The sequence below is a fragment of the Gekko japonicus genome, unplaced genomic scaffold (assembly GCF_001447785.1).
Source record: "Gekko japonicus isolate JY-2015 unplaced genomic scaffold, Gekko_japonicus_V1.1 scaffold321, whole genome shotgun sequence".
In the NCBI taxonomy this organism is placed as follows: domain Eukaryota; kingdom Metazoa; phylum Chordata; class Lepidosauria; order Squamata; family Gekkonidae; genus Gekko; species Gekko japonicus.
This window is the reverse complement of record NW_015169181.1, coordinates 1,187,796-1,212,261: the sequence shown is the minus strand read 5'-3', so window position 1 is coordinate 1,212,261 and position 24,466 is coordinate 1,187,796. Positions and strand designations below refer to the sequence as shown.

Genomic DNA, 24,466 nt, shown 5'->3' with positions numbered 1-24,466 from the left:
TACTGGGTTAGGCGGTCGGTACACCAGCCAGATCGCCAGACTCGCCTGTATGGCCCCTTCCAACTTTATGATTCTATGTATAATACCTGTTCCTGATCCAACAACTACCGCTATGAATACTGAAATTACTGATACTAGTACTTTATTATATTTATGGCTAAATGGTTTTAGAATTGTCTAACAGTTTAATTTGTTGTTGTTAATCTTCTTATGAGTATTGTAATCTATTTTATGTAATATTGCAACATTTTAGGCTGTTTTATGTAAGCCGCCCTGACCCAGCCTCGGCTGGGAGGGCGGGGTAGAAATTTAATAAATCAAATCACATACACCGCTTCCTGGTATGTGTCCTGTTATGTGAACAGCGGCAGCGGCAGATGAAACCAAATTATGTGGTATTTGTTTGATCTACTGTACAGGTACTAAGTCATTTATCACCCACTGGGAAAATCAGCGATGACAATATCCGAAGCCTGTTCTTTGGAGACTACTTCAAGCCATCTAGTGATAAAAAAATCTACGATGAAATCACAGACTTGAAGAAGCTGACGTCAGTCATGGAATACTATCTGGAGGAGTTCAACATTAGCAGCAAGGCGCCCATGTCTCTGGTCATGTTTAAATTTGCTATCGAACACATCTCAAGGATATGCCGAGTGTTGAAACAGGATAACGGCCACTTGCTGCTGGTCGGCATTGGTGGGAGCGGCCGGCAGAGTGCTACCAAACTGGCTACCTTCATGAATGCCTTTGAACTGTTCATGATTGAAATCACAAAGTTCTATGGCACAAATGAGTGGAAGGAGGATATCAAGAAGGTGATGTTGCAGTCGGGAGTGGCCAGTAAAAGCACCGTGTTCCTGTTTTGCGATAACCAGATCAAGGATGAGTCCTACGTGGAGGACATTAACATGCTTTTGAACACCGGAGACGTACCCAACATCTTTGCGGCGGATGAGAAGGCTGAAATCGTTGAGAAAATGCAGGGTGCAGCAAGGACAGAAGGCAGAAGAATCGATGCCACTCCTTTGGCCATGTACAATTTCTTTATCGAACGGGTGAAGAAGAATTTGCATATAGTCTTAGGTATGAATCAATGACATTTACCTTTTTCTTTGACATTTCTTTTTCTTACTTGTTACTGGGTTGGTAACTTAGTTGGAAAATGCATCTTTTCCTTTTCCCTCCCTCCCACAGCGATGAGCCCAATTGGAGATGCGTTCCGGAATCGCTTGAGAATGTTCCCTTCACTCATCAACTGCTGCACAATCGATTGGTTCAAGACCTGGCCCAAGGATGCCCTAGAAATGGTAGCCAACAAGTTCTTAGAGGACATGAAGCTAGAAGATGAAATCAGGAAATCGTATGTCATGAGATGTCTAAGGAGGAGTTGCTTTCCCCCCTCACTTACATGAAAATGTCTAGAGCTGGGTGGGGGTTATATTATTTTACAGATAATAGAGCTAAGCCCTGTTCCCTCCCCTTCCTCACCTCACTGTACACTTGTTGGAAGTGTTTGAATCTCCTCACCCACATTCTCCATTTGCTATTAAAAAGAACAAAGGTCTACCCAGCCACCCACCCGACAGCTTTACAGATGACCTGATGGAGGCACATCTATGTGTCTCCCCTCCCCCATCTGAGACTCAGACCCAGCTGAGCCATCTTAACTGATGGCGGACAACCTCTGAGTTGCCAACTAACACCTCCATTTTCTGTAGGGTCGTGTCAATGTGTAAATACTTCCAAGAGAGCGTGAGAGAGCTGTCTGTCAGCTATTACAGCATCCTTCGGAGGCACAACTACGTAACGCCAACGTCTTACCTAGAACTGATTCTGACTTTCAAGGCACTCTTAAATAGCAAAAGGCTGGAGGTTGATACAATGAGGAATCGCTACCTTGTGGGACTTCAGAAACTGGAATTTGCGGCCTCCCAAGTAAGTGTGGACTGCAAAAAGTGGGCACCATGAATATCTGTAATACTGGAATACAACAAAAAGGGAAACAAACCAAACCTGAAAATTAAGTTAGGTACTCAAGAGGCTGAATGGAAAGAACATAATATAAATATGTATTGCCCAGTTAAAAACCACACACATACATGGAGAATAAAGATGTCATATACAGTGACTTTTAATTCTGGTTCACATTTGCACACACTGGGGAAATATAGCTACTGCCAAGGACAGAATATTGGTTCAGAGATATCAGTGTGCTGGTTCCTTATGATATACAGGGCTGTCTTTCATTCTTTATTTGGAGCCTCAGCCTGTAGTGAATTATTTAAAACCTTCCTGGCCCCCCAAAATAAAAGATATTTTACTTTTTAAGTGTGTTTCAACATGGATTCGACCACTGAAGAAGGGCCTTAGGGCTGAAACACATCTGGCTTAGTGGTTACATATCTTTATGTGAAACCATTGGTGACATCCTGTTATCACTGTATGTGCAACTCCAATCGGTTGCTGTATATGACATTTTTATTCTCTATGTATGTGTGTTGTTTTTAACTTTGAGCTGGTGCACTATCAGTAATATTATTATTACATTACATATTGTCCACGATAATCATTGCAAGCTTAGCACTACCCATTAATTGGGCCATTCAGAGGCTAACTACCTATGCTTCACTATTCCCATTTACTGGCAGTTCCTATTTCCTGGTGCCCATGCTTGGTAAATCATTGTGTGTGCAGGTTATATGAGGTCAAGTAACTTCTGACTTATGGCAACTCATGGCCGCCCTTCCCAGTCTCAGTCTCCTTCTGATTTCTCAGTTGCAGTCTCCCTTCTGGTTGAGGATCGAGTCAAGGAATGGAAGATCTCAGTTTCGTAATTGTCAACTTTAGAATTGTGTAATTCCTCCATAACTGTTACTTTTGTCTTCTTGATATTCAGTTGTAATCCTTCTTTGGCACTTTGTTCTTTAACCTTCATCAGAAGACATTTCAGGTCTTCACTATTTTCTGCCAGTAATGTGGTGTCAACTGCATATCTCGTATAGTTAATGTTCCTTCCACCATCTAAAGCTAATCCAGATTTCCTTATGATACGTTACCTGTTATCCTTCATTTTATCTGATGCTTCTTAATGGAGGCTATACAGCACTCCATGGGGTGATCTACAAATCATCGGGGGCATTCTATTAAAAACAGCATTGGAAATAACTAATGGCAAATAATAACATGTTGAGATAGCCACCTAGTTTATATTGTTAAGGTTTACCGTTAGCTGTTCTAGATTGTATTGTTTTTGTGTGTTTGAGTTATATAAAAATGTTAATAAAAACTACTTTAAAAAATAACATTGGAAGATAATAATCACAGAATTATACTTAAGGTGCGGATCTGCCCTTGGCTGGATTTAGATCAGAGTAAACATGCAGAGGATTGTTATGCATGTGTTATAAAGTGACTCAAATTCTTTAACAGTATGTAATGTTTAGAAATGTTTAATTTAGGGTGCTTATGAGCAAACAATAGGGTTCTGCTACTACCCTTCTTTTGTGATGAACTCACATTTGAACTCTTTTGTCACGTCATATTTTGTTTTTTTACAATTTTATGACTGCAATAGCATCAGCTTTACATAAACACACAGTCAGGGTTCTCTTCCCCTCCCCCTTTGTTTTTTCTTGGGTGTCCTCTGTAGGTCGCTGAAATGCAGAAGGAGTTGACAGCTCTTCAGCCTGAACTGATTAAGACCTCTGCCGAGACAGAGAAAATGATGATCCACATAGAAAAAGAAACAGTCGAGGTGGATGCAAAGAAGGAGCTGGTGGCCGCTGATGAAAAGGAGGCCAATGAGGCAGCAGCTGTCGCCCAGGGCATTAAGGTACTTGGCTCTACATAGGCAGGCAGGTAGCCTCCCAGCAGAGCTTGGCTTCCCAGGGATGCCGTTGAATAAATGAGCAGTAAGAACAGTGGGGTAAAACAATGATACGTATTCATAGAATCATAGGATGTTAGAGTTGGAAGGGACCTAGCAGGTCCATCTAGTCCAACCCCCTGCACTCTGCAGGAGCATAGCCGAAAGATAGCCCTACAACATACCCAAAAGATGGTCGCCCAGCCTCCGCTTGAAAACGTCCAGCTTAGGAGCATCCACCACCTCCCGAGGCAGTCTGTTCCACTGCTCAACCACTCTTACAGTTAGGAAGTTTCTCCTGACATTTAGCCGGTATTTCCACCCATTAGATCTAGTCTTGCAATCCGGAGCAAGAGAGAATAGATCTGCTCCATCTTCTACATGACAGCCCTTCAAATACTTGAAGACTGGAATCATGTCCCCTCTAAGCCTTCTCTTTCCCAGGCTTAGGGAACATCATCTGTGTTTGTTATTTCCCATGACATTCAGATGTATCAAAGCTTTATATATATATATACACACACACACATACACACACGTACTGTGCAGCCAGGATGGATAAAAATCAATGGCTGACAAAAATACAGAGGGGGCAAGAGGAAGACTTCACCTCAGCAGCGTAGCCACAAGGAAGAGGGGAGCTGAAACCTTCCTGGCTCACAGTTCCCTCACCTGAAACTGCTTCTCTCCAGGCAGTTGCCTCCATGAGCAGAAAGTAATCCCTGATGGGAGAAAACCAGATGAAGTGATGGGAAGGGAGGCTTAAAATCCCACTAGAATCACTTTCAATTTTGGGTGAAAGAAACTTTTATAATGGCTCAAGGGGTGGGAGACATAAACATTGTGTTTCCGTTTACCATTTCTTCATTCTACATAGTTCCCAACCCATGCATTAGCATTGTTTATTTATTTATGTGCCATTTTCCATAGCAAACATACTCAAGGCAGCTTACAGATAAATGAAATACAGTGGGTTGGATCCAGATTAAATTTTCCAGTGCCATGACAGAACTTTCCTGCCTCCTTCCTGCCACTGCAGCTCATCGATATCCACAAAAAAGTTGCTCTTAGGGTACTGGGGACTGTGCTGCCCAGCAGGCTAAATAGCTAGTAGTCTGTATTAATGTAGAAAAGGCGCTATACCTTTAACATGTAGCCTGATGGGGGATGTAGTTTCAGTTTGCTCTTTAAGTCAGATGCTCTAAGGTATTGGTTAGTGTAGGAGCCTTTCCGGTTGCATAATGAGCCCGCAAAAAGCTTATTTATTGCTCCCTTTCCACCTTTTGTTTTGTGATATCTATGGCAAGGAGACGGGGGAATCCCATCTCTTTCTCGCTGCCTGAGGAATGACTGGGGATCCTGAGGTGGAAGGGTCTACAGCAGAAAGGGGGAGTTGGTAGAAATTGCCAATTTAGTTGAGATCCAACCCAGTATCATAAAAAGCCACAATAAAATGGCATCTTATCCAACAAGGTTTGTATAGACAAGGAAATCCATGCACTCCCCTACCTAACTTGGGAAGTATATCCAAGTATATCCTATACCCCAGTGGTGGTGGTGGTATTTTCAGTGTCACCAAAAATATTCTACAATCCAGAGATGGTTAGTGATTCTGGGGCCCTGGGCAAAGATCTAGGATGGGGACCCAAAATTACTTTCAGTCCCCCAGTCATGCCCCCTGTCATGCCTACCCACTCCTACCAAGGTCCAAGCAAGGGCAGCCCTTGCTCCATGGGAGGAGGGCAGCGGCGGCAGCTGCTGCCGCCACCAGGAGCTGGCTGTCTGAGCCTTGAATGGGGTTGGTATGAGTCACTGCCACCACTGATTTGACTGCCCAAGCCCCAGATGGGGTGGTCATGAGCACCATGCCGCTACTGAGCCAGCCGCCCCCTTTCTCAGAGGGGGCAAGGTTATGGGTGGTCGAGGCCTGGGGTAACTGCTCCAATTGCTCATTGGTTAAGACCATCCCACTCCCTGGTATAGTTGCCTGAGTTTCATGAGAATTGCTGTGCGCTTGATCTGTTATGCCAGCAAAAATCTACATGGTAAATGGACTGCTTAAATGCACTGGCAAGGCCTCCCAATGGAATATTACACACTTTGGTTCTCTCCTCATTTGACTAAGTGGAGGATTCTAGGTGTATATTTAAACACCGATCTGAGTTGGTTAGCATAGTCCCCTGTGTTTGTACAGTGGAAAATTTGCAGTGGCATAGTAGAGTTTAACAGTGCTGCCCTTGGTTTAATCCTCTAGTGAGGCGCTTTGATAGGTTTCTGTAACAATAGCATCTCTGGAGTGGAAATAATGGTACTGTGTTAATGACAGTCACTGTCTTGACAATACAATACTGTTATTTTCACTGCAGAGATGATATTGTTACAATAACCTATTAGAACGCCTCAGCAGATGGAAGTCAATGGACTTTGGGTAGTTTAACTCTGTATAGGATTCCATAGGATTGTACTGTTGGGATTAGGGATGGGCACGAAACAGGAAAATGCGGTTCAGTTTGTTGTGTGTGAACCACAAACCATCATGAACATTTAGGGGCTAAACAAACCATTTTGGTTCATGAGGTTCATGACTTGGTAGAACAGCCTCCCTCAGTGTGCTAGAGACACCAGACTTGCACAGGATTTCCGGTTGACTCTCCTCTACCTGCCCTCCAAGTTTGGCAAGGATTGGATTTACGGGGTCTGAGTTATGGCCTCACAAAGAAAGTGCCCCCAGGAAAGTCCTTTCTGGGGAATGACTGGCTGTAAATCCAGTCTTCGCAAAACTTGGAGAGTAGGGAGAGGAGAAGCAGCCAGGACTCTGCAACAACTCTAATCGCTTTCACACACTCCCAAACACAGTCCTCCCACACACTATCCTCAGCTGAATCCCCTCAGCTGAAAGCAAGTAAAAAACACTCACCCCTTTAGCAGCTCTGGCTCCTGCTCCTGCTCCGAGCTCAGCTGGGTCTCACTTCGTCTCTGGTGTGTCAGAAGCCAGACAAGTGGAATTAGTGTGTCTGTCAGAGGGAAACAGACAAGTTCAGTTGTGAAGTGAAGGGACACAACTCCTTGCCCCTTACTCTGTACCATCAGATCTGAACAGTTCCAAATAAGAACTTTAGTCTAAGCGTCAGTTAAGCTGAAAACCGTTTATTTCACTGGGGGGGGGTCAGTTTTGGCAGGAGGGATTGGTCAGTAGGTTTAAGCTGCTAGTCTAGCTGAACAGAAAAGGAATATTGCATCTAGGAAAAGGAGAATATTTCCTTCTCAGTTATTCAGTGGGTTCAGTTCTGAAGGGACCCCTGGATTGGGTGAAAAAGGAAATAGACTCCTCTAGAGTCAAAGGGAAAGCTGTGGTCCCACAGGGAGGGAGAATAAGTACAGGAAGAAAGTACTACTCTCCAGAAATGAATTTTTATTAAGATACATTGTTACTGTTAAGAAATCTCCAAGACAAACAAACCTATCACTGTTAAGAACTGAGTCTCTAAGGAACTAAACTTCAACAATACTTTGTTGCCTCTTCAAAACGTAATATTTGTAAATATGACAAAATTTACCTCAGTTTTCTCATCCCCTGCCTATTCCTAACCCAACTGTGCCTGTTCAATAAAATCATCATTCCTGTTTGAACTGTACTTCATGTCAAGTGCCATTTACAAAGAAAATAACAAGTGGGCTCCTGCTTATCTATAATAAATCTCTGGCCTAGCAAACACCAAATATTTTCTCTACCACAGGGTGGGACACTCAAAAAGTCATAAACCGTTTATTACCACACACTACCAAGTGGCTGCTCAGACAGAGTGGGGGACGGCTATTTGGTGTTTTTGGCAGAAAAATCTGCCTCACAGTAAAAGAAAGCAGCAGGGATCTGTCATAACCTGCCACGAACTTCACTTTGCTAACCACGTACTCTCAAAATTCATCACAAACTTTAGTTCATGAGCCGGTTCATGCCCATCCCTGGTTAGGTTATTAAATTGTTTAAATCCTGCCCTTCCATAGAAATGCCCAAGACAGCTTATGCACAGACAAAAAAATCTATAAACCATTTTCTAATCAAAATATGCAATGAAATGTATATCTTATCCTTTGTCTCAAGAGCTCGGAGTGGCATACAGATAGTTAGTCTGTCCTCTGATTTATCATCAGAACAGTCTTGTTCAACAGCATGTGCAGCTGGCCCAAGCGCACCCACTGAGTTTCATGAAAGCAGGGGTTTGAACCAAGGTCTCCCTGGTCCCAGTCCCACATTTCCTGTTGTACAATATTAGCAACAGTCCCTGGTTATTGCACCAAAGCCAATTCTGCCAATATTGAATTGGATACCGCCAGGGCTTTTTTTGTAGAAAAAGCCCAGCAGGATCTCATTAGCATAATAGGCCACACCCAACAGCAGAAACTCATTAGCATATTAGTCCACACCCCTGACAGCACAGCTCATTACCACATTAGGCCGCACCCCCATGTTTACCTTGTTTGTTGTCAAAACCCAGGGCCTTTTTTTGTAGCAGGAACTCCTTTGCCTGTTAGGCCACACACCCCTAATGTAACCAATCCTAATGAGTCTCTGCTGTTGGGTGTGGCCTATTATGCTAATGAGTTCCTGCTGGGCGTGGTCGACTTGGGAGCCAGCCGGAACTCCGTTCCTGTGCGTTCCTGCCCAAAAAGAGCCCTGGTCATACCGCAGATCTGTTGTGCTAACTAGGGCACTTTCCTTCCATGCAAAGAGTCTTCTGAGAACACAAGAAGCTTTTCTCTTGTGTTGGCTGAAGGCTCCTTGGCCCAGAGGAAAGCGCCACCATTAATGGAATGGGCCCACAGTACCCTCCCCATCGTTGTTTCACAGACCAGCGCAGGATGCTTTGTAGCAAATGCTGACTGCTCGGCAAAGTTACGTTTGATGTGATTTCAGGAAGAATGCGAAGGGGACCTTGCGGAGGCCATGCCAGCTCTGGAGGCTGCCCTCGCAGCTCTCGATACTCTGAATCCTGCAGACATCTCCCTTGTGAAATCCATGCAGAACCCGCCGGGCCCTGTCAAGCTCGTCATGGAGAGTATTTGTGTCATGAAAGGAATAAAACCAGAGAGGAAGCCTGACCCAACTGGAAGCGGTAAAACTCTGGCTACGAGAGCCTGTGGAGTGTTTGGGTTTTGCCAAGTGTCCCTTGGAGTCTCCATGTGTCCTTTCCTATCTGCTTTGATCTAGGAATGATCTAGACACTAGAAAGATATCTAACACTAGGAAATGCATAAAACCCCTCATACATTTCGAATGTCCGGAAAGCCAGTTTGGTGTAGTGGTTAGGAGCGTGGACGCTAATCTGGGAGAACTGGGTTTGATTCCCCACTCCTCCACATGCAGCTGCTGGTTTGACCTTGGGTCAGTCACAAGTTCTTTCAGAGCTGTTCTCTCAAGAGCCGTTCTCAAAAGAGACCTCACATGCCCACCTACCTCACAGGGTGTCTGTTGTGGGGAGGGGAAAGGAAAGAGATTGTAAGCCACTCTGAGACTCCTTTGTGTAGTGAAGGGTGGGGTATAAATCCAATCTCTTCTTCTTCTTTAAGATCCACATTAAAGAAAGTTGTATTATTGCTACTGATTTCAACAGCATTGAACTTGAACTCTGCATAGGATGGCACTGTAAGATTTCTTTAATTGGCTCACAACCCCAAAAAGAAAGTAGAGAATAGCTAAAAATATTTTTTTCCTAAAAAAGTTATGTGGTGTTTTTGTGTATTTTTTAAACATCTCTCCCGTATCGTAAGTCTTTTTTTAAAAATTATGTGAAATGCAGGTAAAATGATAGAAGACTACTGGGGTAGTTCCAAAAAGGTTCTTGGAGATCTGAAGTTCCTTGAGGGCTTAAAGACTTACGACAAAGATAACATCCCTCTGCCTGTCATGAAGAGGATCAGAGAGAGGTTTATCAATCACCCAGACTTCCAGCCTGCTGTCATTAAAAATGTTTCATCCGCCTGCGAAGGCTTATGCAAGTGGGTTAGAGCCATGGAAGTATACGATCGCGTTGCAAAGGTGGTGGCCCCAAAACGTGAACGGCTGAGGGAGGCAGAAGGTTTGCTCAATATACAAATGCAGAAGCTGAACACGAAGCGTGCAGAACTGAAGAACGTGATCGACCGTCTCCAGGCACTGAACAATGAGTTTGAAAGCATGAACAACCGGAAGAAAGAACTGGAGCAGAATATTGAAATATGCTCTCAGAAACTTATACGGGCTGAGAAGTTGATCAGTGGCTTAGGAGGGGAGAAGGACCGATGGACAGAAGCTGCACGTTTATTGGGTATCCGATATACAGACCTTACTGGGGACATCTTGTTGTCTTCAGGCACAGTGGCCTATTTAGGAGCTTTTACCGTAGATTACCGTCTTGAGTGTCAGAAAAAATGGCTGGCGTTGTGCAAAGAGAAGGAAATTCCATGTTCCAACGATTTCAGCCTTAGTAACACTTTAGGGGATCCAGTCAAAATCCGTGCCTGGCAGATTGCCGGATTGCCAATCGATTCTTTTTCCATTGACAATGGTATCATTGTTTCCAACTCAAGACGATGGGCTTTAATGATTGACCCTCAAGGGCAAGCCAACAAGTGGGTCAAAAATATGGAAAAGGGCAATAAGCTTTCTGTTATCAAGTTGTCTGACACAAACTATGTTAGGGCACTGGAAAATGCAATCCAGTTTGGGACCCCGGTCTTGCTTGAAAATATCGGCGAGGAGCTAGATGCTTTCTTGGAGCCCGTGTTGCTAAAGACAACTTTCAAGCAGCAAGGGGTTGAGTACATGAGACTCGGAGAAAATATTATTGAGTTCTCAAAAGATTTCAAGTTTTACATAACAACTCGCTTAAGGAATCCTCATTACCTTCCTGAAGTGGCTGTGAAAGTTTGCCTGCTCAATTTCATGATTACACCTTTAGGGCTTCAGGACCAGCTTCTCGGGATCGTGGCTGCAAAGGAAAAACCCGAGCTGGAGGAGAAGAAAAACAAACTGATTGTTGAAAGTGCAGCTAACAAGAAGCTGCTGAAGGAGATAGAAGATAAGATCCTTGAAGTCCTTTCCAAGTCAGAGGGAAATATCTTGGAAGACGAGACAGCAATTAAAGTCCTGTCTTCCTCCAAAGAGTTGTCGGAAGAAATCTCCGAGAAGCAGGAAATCGCTACTGTAACTGAGATGGAAATAGATGCAACTCGAATGGGATATAAACCTGTGGCTGTTCACTCCGCAACTGTCTTCTTCTGCATCTCGGATCTGGCAAATATTGAGCCAATGTACCAATATTCCTTGATTTGGTTTATTAACCTGTACGTGCAGTCCCTGGCAAATAGCAGGAAAAGTGAGGTTCTGGAAGAGAGAATCGACAACATCATCCAGCACTTCACCGTGAGCATCTACAACAACGTCTGCCGATCCCTGTTTGAGAAGGACAAACTTCTTTTCTCCCTCCTCTTGACCATCGGCATAATGAAAGGGAGAGATGAGGTCGATGACGAAGTGTGGCGTTTCTTACTAACAGGAGGGATTGCTCTGGACAATCCTTATCCTAACCCTGCTTCAGAGTGGTTGTCCGATAAATCCTGGGCTGAAATTGTTCGTGCATCAGGTCTCAAAAATTTACATGGGCTGATGGATCATGTTGAATCTAACATCACAGAATGGAAAGCAATTTACGACTCTGCCAAGCCACATGAGGAGGAATTCCCAGGCAACTGGAGCCTGGTCATCGGTCTCGATCGCTTGGTCATCCTCCGTTGTCTAAGACCAGATAAAATTGTCCCAGCGACCCGAGAATTCATCTCGTACAACATGGGAAGAACATATATTGAACCTCCTACTTTTGACCTGTCGGGAAGTTACAACGACTCTCATTGCTGCGCACCTCTGATTTTTGTATTGTCGCCAGGTGCTGACCCCATGGCAGGTAAGGATTTTGAAATAACAATATGAAATAGTATTTGTTCATGGTAAGAATGCACTGTTGTTTTTTAACAGACCATGCTAGAGCCACGGCTCTTGACGTGGCCAGCAGCAGGATCATTACCAGCAGCAGATCCTCCCGCCTCTGTACTTATCCCTCATCTTAGGTTGAAGAACAAATCCTTGCATTAGAATAAGGGTGCATTTGGTGTGCAGTCTCCTGGTAAGGTCCCTTCCTCTAGAAACTGTGCAGATGTCGGGATGGAGCAGCAGTCACCCAAATCTCCTGTGCATTGCAGTTGTATGGAGGCAAGAACTTGCTGTTATTCAAGGTTATCACTTGATGCATATTGAGCAGAGAGTTTGCACATTAAGGCTCCTACTGAATCAGACCATCGGCCTATCTTGTCAGTATCAGCTACTCTGACTGACAGAGTCTTCGGCAGTTTGTAATATTGGAGCAGGGAGGTTTGCGCAGTGATCCTCCGAATTAGAAGAGAAGGGTTATACTTGTAGTTGGGCCTGCCAGCCTGAGGAGACCCATCCTGGATCCCATTAAATGGGCTCTAGCCTGCAAAGCTGCGTTGATTTATTTGTAGAATAACTATATCCTACAGAACAGTCAGCCCAATGGCAAAAGTGCAGCGATTACTAAAACCTCAGCTAGCAAAAATAGCATTAAAGATGTATTATTTATTAAAAAGAGTGGATTATGAGGAACAGAGGCTGCGATCACACGGAGCATTAGCCAGGCTACAGAGACGGAAGATAGGCGGATTTTCCGGGCGCAATCACACCGCAACATCTGGGAAGCGTAGAGCTCCCGTGGCGAACCCGAGGCTTCCCACCGAAGATGCGGAGTTAAAAACTAGTACCTCCGAGGTACTAGTTTCCGGAAACTGCGGGGCAAGGGCTGGTGTCTGATCGCGTTTCCGTTGGTGGCATCCGGCGCCCACCCATGTCCCTTCGCAAACAGGTGTTTTTTCCCCCAAGTCTCCACAAGATGCGCACAAGCACCCAACGGCGCATGCGCACAAAGAGGAAAGCAAAAGTGCCGTTTCGGCTTTTAAAAAAAATGACCCCGTTTGTCACGGCAGCGGCGCCTAGCCATTGTTGGTGTGATCGCCCCGTGCCGCTTCTTTGCCACGCTGCAGGATTGTTGTGTGATCGCTACCCTCGTTTACCCGCCGGCGTGGAGGGAAGGACCCATGGTGTGCCGCCGGCGTGTCTGATCGCGTAATCGCGGATCAAACTGCGCCGGGGCAATTAGCCACGCCTCCCCCCCCCCCCCTATCCGGCCCCCGTGCCCGGGGCCAGAATTCAGCAAAAATAAGCTGGAGTGGAGAGAAATTTGAGAAGGATGTTCTGAGACTCTGCACCATGCAGGCTGCTCTAGGGCAAGTACAGCTACTTCTCGGTGCAAAATAAGTATTAGTGATCAGAATGGGTGACTGTTAAATCCCAGCAAATGGCTCCAATGCCCCAAGCTACCTCTTGTAACTTAACTGTTGAATAAATTAGTTTTGGTTTCTCAAGTCACATTTACCCTGTAAAAAAGAGAAAACACTACGTGTATTTTAGAAAGTGTTCATATATACATATCCCCCATTCCCCCCCAAACACTAGGACTGTTGAAGTTTGCTGATGATCTTGGCATGGAAAACATTCAGACGATTTCGCTTGGCCAAGGTCAAGGCCCCATTGCAGCCAAAATGATCGATAAAGCTATTGTTGATGGGACATGGGTCGTGTTACAGAACTGTCATCTGGCAACCAGCTGGATGCCTGCTTTGGAGAAAATCTGCGAAGAAGTCATCGTGCCCGACAATACCCACGAGAAGTTCAGGCAAGCATTTAATCTTCTCTCTTAATGCTGGACAAAAACAGAAGGAATCTCATTACCTGAGCTCCAAGCATCCAGGCATGCTAGTCAGATCCCAAGAGAGCCAAGCCCCCTTCGTACCTTCTTGTTCAAACACAGTGTCTGTGTATATGTGTGTGTGTGTGTGTACTTGCATCATGTTAGTCAAACACCTGATTTTCCAAATGTTTGTGTCATTCCTGTCAGTCAAATTATATTGCAATGTTTGTTTATTGCGGTTGTCGGTTGAAAAAAAGTATGATGTCTAGCAACAAATGCTGTGTTTTAGAGAAGAACCGAGACAATTCTCCTTTGGCACCACCATCTTGTAAAATCCAGCTTCTTCCAGGTTTGCAGGTGAATATATAGTAGAAAAATGGCAGTTTTTCTGAATTCATGAGACCAGGTTTTGTACATAAAAGGTAGTCTAGAACCCTTGCTCTGCCATGATACTTTTCTAGGGACAAGGACACATTCTTATTTGTATGAAACAGTACTCAGTTATAACAAATTTGGAGTCCAGTGGCACCTTTAGGACCAACAAAGGTTTATTCAAGGTATGAGCTTTCATGTGCGTGCACACAAAAGCTCATACCTGGAATAAACCTTTGTTGGTCTTAAAGGTGCCACTGGACTCCAGATTTGTTGTACTGCTTCAGACCAACATGGCTAACCAACTGGATCTGGTACTCAGTTATGTGAGTTCTCCAGCTACAGATCACAGACACAACACCTGCAGCAAGAAATCAAATTTATTTCTGCTCTTTCTCAATCAGATTGTGGCTCACCAGTTATCCGTCAGAAAAGTTTCCTGTCAGCATTCTCCAGAATGGAGTAAAAATGACCAACGAGCCGCCAAAGGGCGTTAGAGCAAATCTCCTTCGATCCTACCTCAATGACCCAATTTCTGACCCCACGTTCTTTAACAGTTGTGAAAAGAAAGAAATATGGCAGAAGTTGCTCTTTGGACTTTGCTTTTTCCATGCTCTTGTGCAAGAAAGAAGAAACTTTGGCCCTTTGGGTAAGTTTTTTGTGTGTTTTGCTCAATTTACTATTTGCCTAGAATGATGGATTTTTACACAGCAGAACTGCAGTCCTAAACCAACATGCAGGGAGTTTTGGAAGAGATCACAGCAAAGCCTGGGTGCTGCTGTGTGGGTGGAAAAGTTTACATTTTCCTGACTATGCATCGGGTTCTCTGAGTTCCCAGCTTCCATTTAAAAAAAAAGTAAGTCTCTATCACCTTTCCTTCAGGAGATATAGCAGAAAAAAGCACATCTCTGCAATGAAATGGGGTAGAGATTTACTTTTTAAAAAAATGAAAACTGGAACTTGGAAAACTTGATGCATATTTTAGTATAATGATCTATTGATATAATTATAAAAATCACCAATTAGAAAACAAACTACCAGGCAGGAGGGGGGGGGGCTTCAACCAGCTCTCAGCACTGCAGTTTGTTCCAAAATCAAGCTGTTGTTTCTTTACAGACAACCCCCCTTTCCCTCACTCATGAGAGGGGTCACCTTCTCCAGCTTTCATTCAAAACCAGAATCATTAGGAGACCCTCACGTAGCAGTGAGCACCCATTGAAGGAACATCAGCTGATCATTCTGGGCCATGAGCCTTCCAAAGGAATGGTCACTCCTCAGCAGTCACAACAGTATCGATCTCCTTATTCACTTTGAGGGCTGCTGCTGTCTGCTGTTTTTATGTTTATTTAGTCTATTTATTTAGTCAGCATTGTTTTCAGCTGGTTTTTTTCTGATTTTTTTCGTTCCATATTTCAATTGTGTTGCTTTCTGTTTCAACCACCCTATTCTTGTAAGGATGGATAGAAATAATAAATGAACAAACAGTGCAATCCTATGCATCGCTTACTCCTGTCTAAGCCTATTGACTTCATTGGAGTAATTCTGCACAGGATTTAATGGCCAGTGTCTCCATGGTCTCTCTTCTGTGCATCTAGTCAGACATTGAGACAGGTAGAACTTTTGTTCTTGTAGGAAACAAAATTGACTTTTTTTCATGCTTGTGTGGTCTCTCCTTCTTTCCCTTGCACACGGAGTGCAGTTTGGTGTTTTTAAACTCCTGTCTGCTGTGACTTCCTTATGTTTCTTCTCCACCAACTGGGATTCTAAACCACTGTTTATTCCTGATTTAAAATTCTTGATTGTGGGGAAACACCAAGATCCAATGTGTCCAGGTGTCTGAAGTTGGACATCATGACTGTCATGATCTGGGCTGTGCCACCAGAGGCCTACTAGGCCCAGAGAGCCTGGCTAGCAGTAGGTGAGGCTGGGCCTATAACTCCCAGAAGCCCCTGAGAGGTTTTGGAGCCAAAATTGACCAATAAGTAAAGAGGAGGGCTTGGAATAAAAGATCTGGTGCAGCAGGAAAAGCTGTTCTTCTTCCCAGGGAACAGGGCCAGGAGAGGCTGCTGTGAAGAGACCCTCATCCTGAGGGAAGGGTGAGTAGTCTAGTGCCACTTGGAATAGTGAGCTAGGGACAGTATATATTTAGACGCATTAGGGCATTTGATTTCTTTTCTTTTCACCCACTTACTGTTATTATTCTGCACCTTGTTGTTTGACCTCTTATACAATAAACTATTTTCATTGTTCACTCTGCCTGGTCCTCATGCCTATTATTCGGCCAAAAGGGAGGTCTAAAGGTCTTGGGAGGGGGCTCTGGGCCTTCTCAAGGGAGCCTGGAACCAGAGTAGTGGCAGCGTCAGGTGACACCCCACCTGAGCTGTGACAATGACTAACTAAAGTTTGAAAATGTCTGAACTTGGGGGAGGGGGATTGCTCAAACAGACCCAGTTCATGCCCATCACCAGCAAACTGCTGTTTGTTCCTGACATCTGAAGATTTTTAAAGCTACACATGCCTTACCAGAAATTCTCAGTCTGTGGGTACTGCATTCCTAACTAAACCTAAGATTATCGCCTCCCTTCTCTCTCTTTTGAAGCTGCTGGGATTCCCTTTGTTGCTTATTCTTGCATTGGCCAGGGTGTTGGACCTCCAAGGTCCCTTCCAGTTGGGACTCTCTAGGGCGCTCACTGCAATCCAAAGTGGAGTTACACACTTTTAAAGCTATTGACTTCAGTGGACTTTAGAAGGGTATAACAGTGCTTTGGACTGTCTTGCAGGACATCTGAGATCTGATTCTGTCCTACTGTGATCAAGTGCCCCCTTCAGGTATCTCTAGCATCCATGCTGACTTTCTCCAAGCGACCCTCCTCCCTTTCGGCTCTCCTTTTCTTCTCCTTTCTAATGTGTCTTGTCTTTCATTTTCCACTGTTGGCCTGCAGGCAGGGCCTGTTTCATTTTTCATCTTTGTACAACACCGAATGATAAAATAAATGACACTAGTTGTAGGAACAGTAGAAGCAAAGACTTCAAGATATTTAAGTTTGAGTCCAGTGGCACCTTTATTTATTTATTTATTTATTTATTTTATTGCATTTATACCCCGCCCTCCCTGCAAACGGGCTCAGGGCGGCTCACACAGAGCACAAAGTGCATACAGTATATAAAAATTAAAACAGTTAAAAATCGGTTCCAACGGATGCACATATAAAACTCCCAACATCTTGCATAGCAGAGGGGGAGGGCTAGGGTCATGGAAAGATGTTGCCCAGCCCTCCGGCGGTATCTCTCTATGAAGGAGCGGTGGTGGAAGTGGCCGTGGCGGCTCCTACTCATAAGCCCGGCGAAAGAGCTCCGTCTTACAGGCCCTGCGGAACTGCACAAGGTCCCGCAGGGCCCTGATCTCCTCCGGGAGCTCATTCCACCAGATAGGAGCCGCCACTGAAAAGGACCTGGCCCTTGTTGCCGCAAGCTTGGCCTCCTTAGGGCCCGGGGTCACCAGCCGGTGTTGTGACCCCGACCGAAGTGCTCTTTGGGGAATATATGGGGAAATGCGGTCCCTCAGGTATGTTGGACCCTGGCCATGTAGGACTTTAAAGGTAAGCACCGGCACTTTGAAGCGAATCCAGTATGCTATAGGCGGCCAGTGCAGCGCTTTCAGCACAGGTCGGGTGTGCTCCCAGCTAGGGATGCCCACCAACAACCTGGCCGCAGCATTCTGCACCAGCTGTAGCTTCCGGATTTGCGACAGAGGTAGCCCCATGTAGAGAGCGTTACAGTAGTCTAGCCTCGAGGTGACCGTCGCATGGATCACTGTAGCTAGGTCATTGTGGTAGAGGACAGGAACCAACTGCCGTATCAGCTGGAGATGATAAAAGGGTGATCTGGCAGTGGCCGCCACCTGGGCCTCCGTCGTTAAGGTAGAGTCCAGGAGCACTCCCAAACTCCTAACCTCTGAAGCTGGCACCAGAGGTGCCCAGTCGAAGGCCGGGAGCGGGAGCCCCAACTCCGATCCGGTCTGTCTCAAGCACAGGACCTCCGTCTTCGCCAGGTTTAACTTCAGCCTGCTCAGCCTGAGCCACCCAGCTACGGCTTGTAAAGCCCGGTGCAGATCTTCTGGGTTTGACTGGCTGCCCAACATCAAATAGAGCTGGGTTTCATCTGCATATTGATGACACCCCAGCCCATACCTCCGGCCAATCTGGGTGAGGGGGCGCATATATATGTTAAACAGCATTGGGGAAAGCACAGCCCCCTGAAGCACCCCACATTCCAGCGGGTGCCTCTGGGACTGCTGTTCCCCTAGCACTACCCTCTGTCCCTGACCTTGGAGAAACGAGGCAAGCCATTGAAAGGCAAGCCCCCTGATCCCCACGTCGGCGAGGCGGTGGGCCAGCAGCTGATGGTTGACCGTATCAAATGCGGCCGACAGATCTAACAACAACAGCGCCACCACACCGCCTTGATCCAGATGTCTATGGAGGTCATCAGTAAGGGCAACCAGTACTGTCTCCGTCCCATGTCCCGGGTGAAAACCGGACTGGAATGGGTCAAGGACAAAAGCGTCATCCAGAAGACCAACAAAGTTTTATTCAATGTCTAAGCTTTCATGTGCCACTGGGCTCAAACATTGTTCTGCTGCTTCAGACCAATACGGCTACCCACCTGAATCTATCTTCAAGATATTTGGTTGTTTATTTGGTAAAACATTTATACCCCACCTTTCCACGTGGCTTACAGTGGCTTACAATTTAGAATTACAGACATTGAGTAACAATAAAACCCCAGTTTTCCTCCCAGCCTAATAACATGCCTTCAGTGGACATTCCATTGAAAGCTCTGGTGAATAAAATCTCCTTCCAGTGTCTCCTAAAAGTTTCCAGGCCTGGCGCTCCCCTCCCCTCCTTGGGGAGCCTGTTCCAACTGACTGTAGACTATTTTCTCAAAAAAAGAAGCGTTTAAGTATACCTATTACAATCTGGCTGCTGTGATCAAAAATCCATATCAAAATTAATATTTAATAGTAAAAGTAAGACTTATTAACACTCGGTGCATGATTAAATCAAAGACACTTTGACCACCAGGCCTCTACTGCTGGGAACAACATGCAGCAAAAGTGCATAAGTAGCCATCATACCAGGGCTTGTTCCGGTCTGTGCTGTAGATCCCAGAGCTCCGTTGCAGATTGGCACATAGCTGCTCGATTCCTTTACAATCTCATTGGGGTCTAGAGGAGCCCTGATGGGTTTGAACCAAAGCCCATCTTATAGGGTTGCCAACCTCCAGGTATGGCCTAGAGTTCTCCTGGGTTATCCCCAGACTACAGAGATCAGTTCCCCTGGAGAAAATGACAGCGTTGCACAGACTCTGTGACACACAGTAGATCAGGGGTCCCCCAGTCTTTTTGAGCCTGCAGGCACCTTTGGAATTCTGACATGGCATGGTAGGTGCAGCCTCAAAATGGCTGCTGCAGCTTACCTTCAGTCACACAGTGAAGATCCTTTTGGCAGCTGCTGCCAAAGCAATGTTTTTAAAAATCTGCACAGCTAATCAAATCCCTAATGGCCAATCAGAGCGTTTGCTGGGCAGAAGCCCCACCTGGCCCCGCCCACTCTCTAAAAACACTTGGCAGGCACCAGGAAAGGTGTTTGTGGGCAGAGTGGTGCCCATACATTCTAGGTGAAACTCCTCCTCAACTCCCCCCCCTCCACAGACACTGCTCCCAAATCTCCAGGAGTTTCCCAGGGCAGAGCTGGCAATGGCAACTCTACCCATCTAGTGCACTAACTTGTTTCTAACCCACTAGGTGCTGTGGAGGAAGCCCCTCAGCCAAGGACATTTAAGTAGCATCCTCTCCTGCAGCCTCTGAACGGGGAGACTCCCTTTGCCCTTGTGGCAGATTGCTGCCCCAGATTTATCCTCCCTGAATCTATCCTGTTGAAAACCGGTGGCTGTTGGCACATCCCGTATGTTCACTCTGCATGGTGTGAAGTAGCACTTTCTGTTGTCTGCCCTGATCTGCTGCATGTCAGTTTCTTTGGGGGAGCTGCCCGTGTTTGCAACGGGCTGTTTCGCCATCATACCAAGGAGCAGACGGGGAGCGTTCCGCATGAGGTTCCACACCTCTTATACATAAGTCATTCACAGCCGCCTAGGTGGCCCTCCCCAACAGCTGGTGTTCAGATTAGCGAAGGCGTGTCCGTCTATCTAAATGCAGCTGTTCAGTTCGGAGCTCAGCGATTCCAAAATGACAGCTAGGGGGCACATTAATAACATTTAACCATGGTAATTTGGACTCCTGTTAACCTGGAAGACTTTACTGCATTGGAAGAGGAGATCATTAAAGATAAATATCTCCCACTTGGCTGCATTATTCCCCTGGGCTTCATTCTGGCTGCCTGAGACCATTAGCCTTTAATGACATTTTAATGTTTGCCAATGATATTATTTTCAGAACAAAGCTAACTGGGGTGTGCTCTCATAGTTTTTCTTCTGAACTGGACAGGTTGGAACATTCCGTATGAATTCAATGAGTCTGACCTTAGAATCAGCATGCGGCAGATCCAGATGTTTCTGAATGAATATGAAGAAGTCCCATTTGAAGCTCTAACCTATCTAACAGGTATAGACACAGCATTACGTGGCACAGGAAATCTGTGGGCACAACGTGTGTGTGTGTGGGGGGGGAGAATATCTATTTTTCTTTCATTTGCTGTCATTGTGAGCCTTTTCATTTCACCCATTTACATTGTTAGTATTCCTGATCAATTTACTTTTATGACATTTTAATGCCCTTTTAAAACCTTATATATTATATACCATTTTTGTACCACCAACAGCCAAACTATAGATTTAGGTTTTTAATGGGGTGGGGGGAGTAATATGTGTACATGCAGCAGCAAAAATTGGGGAAATGACCCCCTCCCCCTGCATGCTGTTTCTGTGCAAGAAAGCAGTGGGGCAGGGGGAGGCAGGGCCATTTCCTCCTCCTGTAGTGGGATCCTGACCCCATTTGGGGCTCTCTTTTATTTTTTAAAAAGCCATCTCCCGCAGCTGCTGTGTGACTGGGGAACATGAGTTGGATCTGGAACCCGGACCCAACCCATGAAGAACCCAAACATGTAGCTTCACCCTAAAAAGCTAGCACAGCTGTCCCTTTTAATGGTAACCACTCTATCAAAGTTTGCCAGTGTGGTTGAGAAAAAAAGACAAACCTCCGTTTCGACCTGGATGGGGAGAACCCATGTCAGAAACTAGAACTGTCAAACTCCAACAGTATGGATGGCCACAGTAGCGCCCCCCCCAACCCCCAACACAGACAAAAACAAAAAGTCCAAATGAGACATACTTGAAGGAGTTCTGTAATTGGGATCTCTGGCCATTTTTTATAAAGGTGTTCAATGGGAGGGAGGATTGGGACAGAGGCAACAGCGCTGAGGGAGGAGCCCTGCATCTAGCATTCAGTCCGCTGTTTTACCAAACCCACATTGGAACAGGAATTCCCCTATACATTGCATGCCACTGTCACCTCATTTTATGGAAGCCTCCACACTGCATGCCGGTTTCACTTCCTTTGATCTCTCGGTTTTATGGCACCGTCTGCATAGATTTATGGCCTTTTTATGGCCGTTCAGGGGTGACTCTGCAGTCAGTATGTATGACGCTGGCCGAAGTTATTTGAATGTGGGTTTTGAGCCACATCTTTTCCTGTTCCAGAGTGGGTTTGGTAAAACAATGGAGGGAATGCTGGGTGCAGAATGGGCCAAACACTCTCTCGCTTGGAGCTGGTGTCTGCCTCATGAGGGGAACCACACAGGCAGGGCTGTGTCCACCCTCTCCCCGATGGCCTTGGGTGGCACATGCAGCCAGAAGATCTCATAAGTGGGCAGGCAAGAGAAGGGTGCGTGTGCAGGATCAGCAGCCCGGGGTCCTGCCAGAAGCCCTGGGCCCCAGCAGCTGCCCCACCTCACGGTATGCTGAGGCCGGCCCCCTGCGCCATATAGGAAACTGCAGCTCTCCGTGGGAGAGCAATTGAGGCTGGGGGAAACAGAATCGGAGAGGAAAAGGCTGAATTCCTCCCTCCCCAAGCTACAAACCTGATCTACAGCTCCACCATCCCGCCCTGTCCACCGGTCAAGTTTATATTTTATGCATCCATAACTTTTATCTCTCTCTCTCCTTGTTTGTCCTCGTGGACTCTTGACACCCCCAGGGGAATGTAATTATGGTGGGAGAGTGACTGATGATAAGGACCGACGTCTCCTCCTCTCCCTTCTTTCCATTGTGTACTGCAAAGATATAGAAGTACAGGAAAAATACAAGCTTTCCCCTGAAGATGAATATTATATACCACCCTATGGGACATACCAGGTAACAACACAAAGAGGAGGTTGCACAGTCTAACCAGAATAACATGTTGTGGGTGCTGAGGTCCCAAGCACACGTGATGCTTCTCCCCACCTTTATCCCTTGGTCATCTTCCCCTTTGTCTCAGGGTCTCAAATGTAAGCTCCTTGCTGCAGGGACCCGCAAAACCTTTGATGGTCCCATATAAATAACGATTAAAGTTACTGAATTGCCTCCAGGCATTGGAGAGGGGAGTGGTCATTGGCCCATTTGCATTTTACGGCTACAGTGTTTATGGTGGGCCTGTTCTGGAGCACCCTGCAGCAATGTGGGACTGATGTGTTGACTCTGACTGGCTTCTGTTTCCCCGGGTGGTTATAAGAATAGCCCTGCTCGACACCTCAGCTGCCCTGCGCCTCCTCTCGTTACAGTCTTACATAGAGTACTTGCGGAGCCTGCCAATTACAACTCACCCTGGAGTCTTTGGTCTGCATGAGAATGCAGATATCACCAAGGATAACCAAGAAACCAACCTGCTTTTCAATGGTGTCTTGTTGACTCTGCCCAGGCAAGCAGGGGGAGGAGGCAAATCCCCACAGGTAAGAAAACAGAGGCACAGACAGTCCACACCTGCTCTGCCATTGATCTTTGCGTTTCCTTGTAGGGTTTGGTCCGTGTGTTCAGCATTTGTGCCTAGCCGGCTGGGGCCTCATAGCTCTCCTCTGCTATAAAAAAAAAGCCCAGAAAACAAAAACCAAGGCATTTCTTCACATGGCATGTGAATTCTCTTAAGAGGATTTGCTGCAACAAGATGCAGTGATAGCCACTGGCTCGGATGTATCTCTAAGGAGGTTTAGACCAGACTTCCCCAAACTTTTTGAGGCTGCAGGCACATTTGGACTTCTGGCCCAGCATGGTGGGCATAGCCACAAAATGGCTGCCACAAAATGGCTGCCGCAGGAGGTGGAGCCAGCCACAAAGTGGCAGCCACAGGTTCCCTTCAGTCAAGATCCTTGTGCCGTGGTGGCAGCTGCTGCCAAAGGAATTTTTTAAAAATCTGTACAGCCAATCAGATCTCCGATGGCCAGTCAGAAGCTTTGCTGGGCAAAAGCCCCACCTGGCCCTGCCCGCTTTCTAAAAACACTGGGCAGGCACCAGGGAGAGGTGTCGGGGGGGTGCCATTGTGCCCACAGGCACCATGTTGGGGACCCCTGAGACAAGGCCCACCAGATAGGTCTATCCGGGGCTCTCAGCTACGGTGGCTATAATGTTGCACTCCATGTTGAGCATGTGATAATTTGGGCTGCACATAAGGCCTTGCCGTGTGATTTTCCTTCCCCTGGTAGTAAATGTATAGCATTTCCTCACTTGTGGAGAAGCCAGATGTCTTTCTTCTAGGTCATACTTCCATTGCAAGGAAGGGTAACACTTTGTCAGTAGGAATAAAGCATGTCTACCTACCCATCAGCTTGACATCTATACCTGGGAAAGTTTTTGAACAAATCGTCAAACGGACAGTCCTTGAGCATTTACAAAGGATGGCTGTGATTATCAACAGAAGTATAGTGTCCCTATACCTGAAATAATTTTTTTTTAAGTACAGTGTCTAGATCACGTGGAATCATAGAATCATAGAGTTGGAAGGGACCTCCAGGGTCATCTAGTCCAACCCCCCTGCACAATGCATGGATTTCACAAATACCTCCCCCTCCACACCCGCAGTGACTGCTGTTCCACGCCCAGAAGATGACAACAGACCTCCAGGATCTCTGGCCAAACTGGCTTAGAGGGAAAAAAAATTCCTGACCCCAAAGTGACGAAAGGTTGAAGGAGCTGGGTATGTTTAGCCTGGAGAGGAGGCGACTGAGAGGTGATATGATAACCATCTTCAAGTACTTGAAGGGCTGTCATCTAGAGGATGGTGTGGAGTTGTTTTCTGTTGCCCCAGAAGGTCGGACCAGAACCAATGGGTTGAAATTAAATCAGAAGTGTTTTCGGCTAACCATTAGGAAGAACTTCCTGACAGAGCGGCTCCTCATTCCTCAGGAGGTGGTGGGCTCTGCTTCTTTGGAGGTTTTGCAGC

At 46.0% G+C, this 24,466-nt stretch overlaps 1 protein-coding gene across 1 annotated transcript in view; it reads left to right on the top strand.

Annotated features, from left to right (window-relative positions):
• The window catches only part of DNAH3 (dynein, axonemal, heavy chain 3), a 139,659-nt gene that overhangs the window by 100,662 nt on the left and 14,531 nt on the right, over positions 1-24,466 (top strand). The window contains 11 exon segments of the mRNA XM_015416119.1: positions 420-1,086; positions 1,198-1,363; positions 1,722-1,938; positions 3,653-3,835; positions 8,784-8,982; positions 9,667-11,808; positions 13,431-13,650; positions 14,442-14,686; positions 20,543-20,659; positions 22,250-22,407; positions 22,815-22,982. Of these exon segments, the coding sequence (XP_015271605.1) occupies positions 420-1,086; positions 1,198-1,363; positions 1,722-1,938; positions 3,653-3,835; positions 8,784-8,982; positions 9,667-11,808; positions 13,431-13,650; positions 14,442-14,686; positions 20,543-20,659; positions 22,250-22,407; positions 22,815-22,982 (4,482 nt within the window).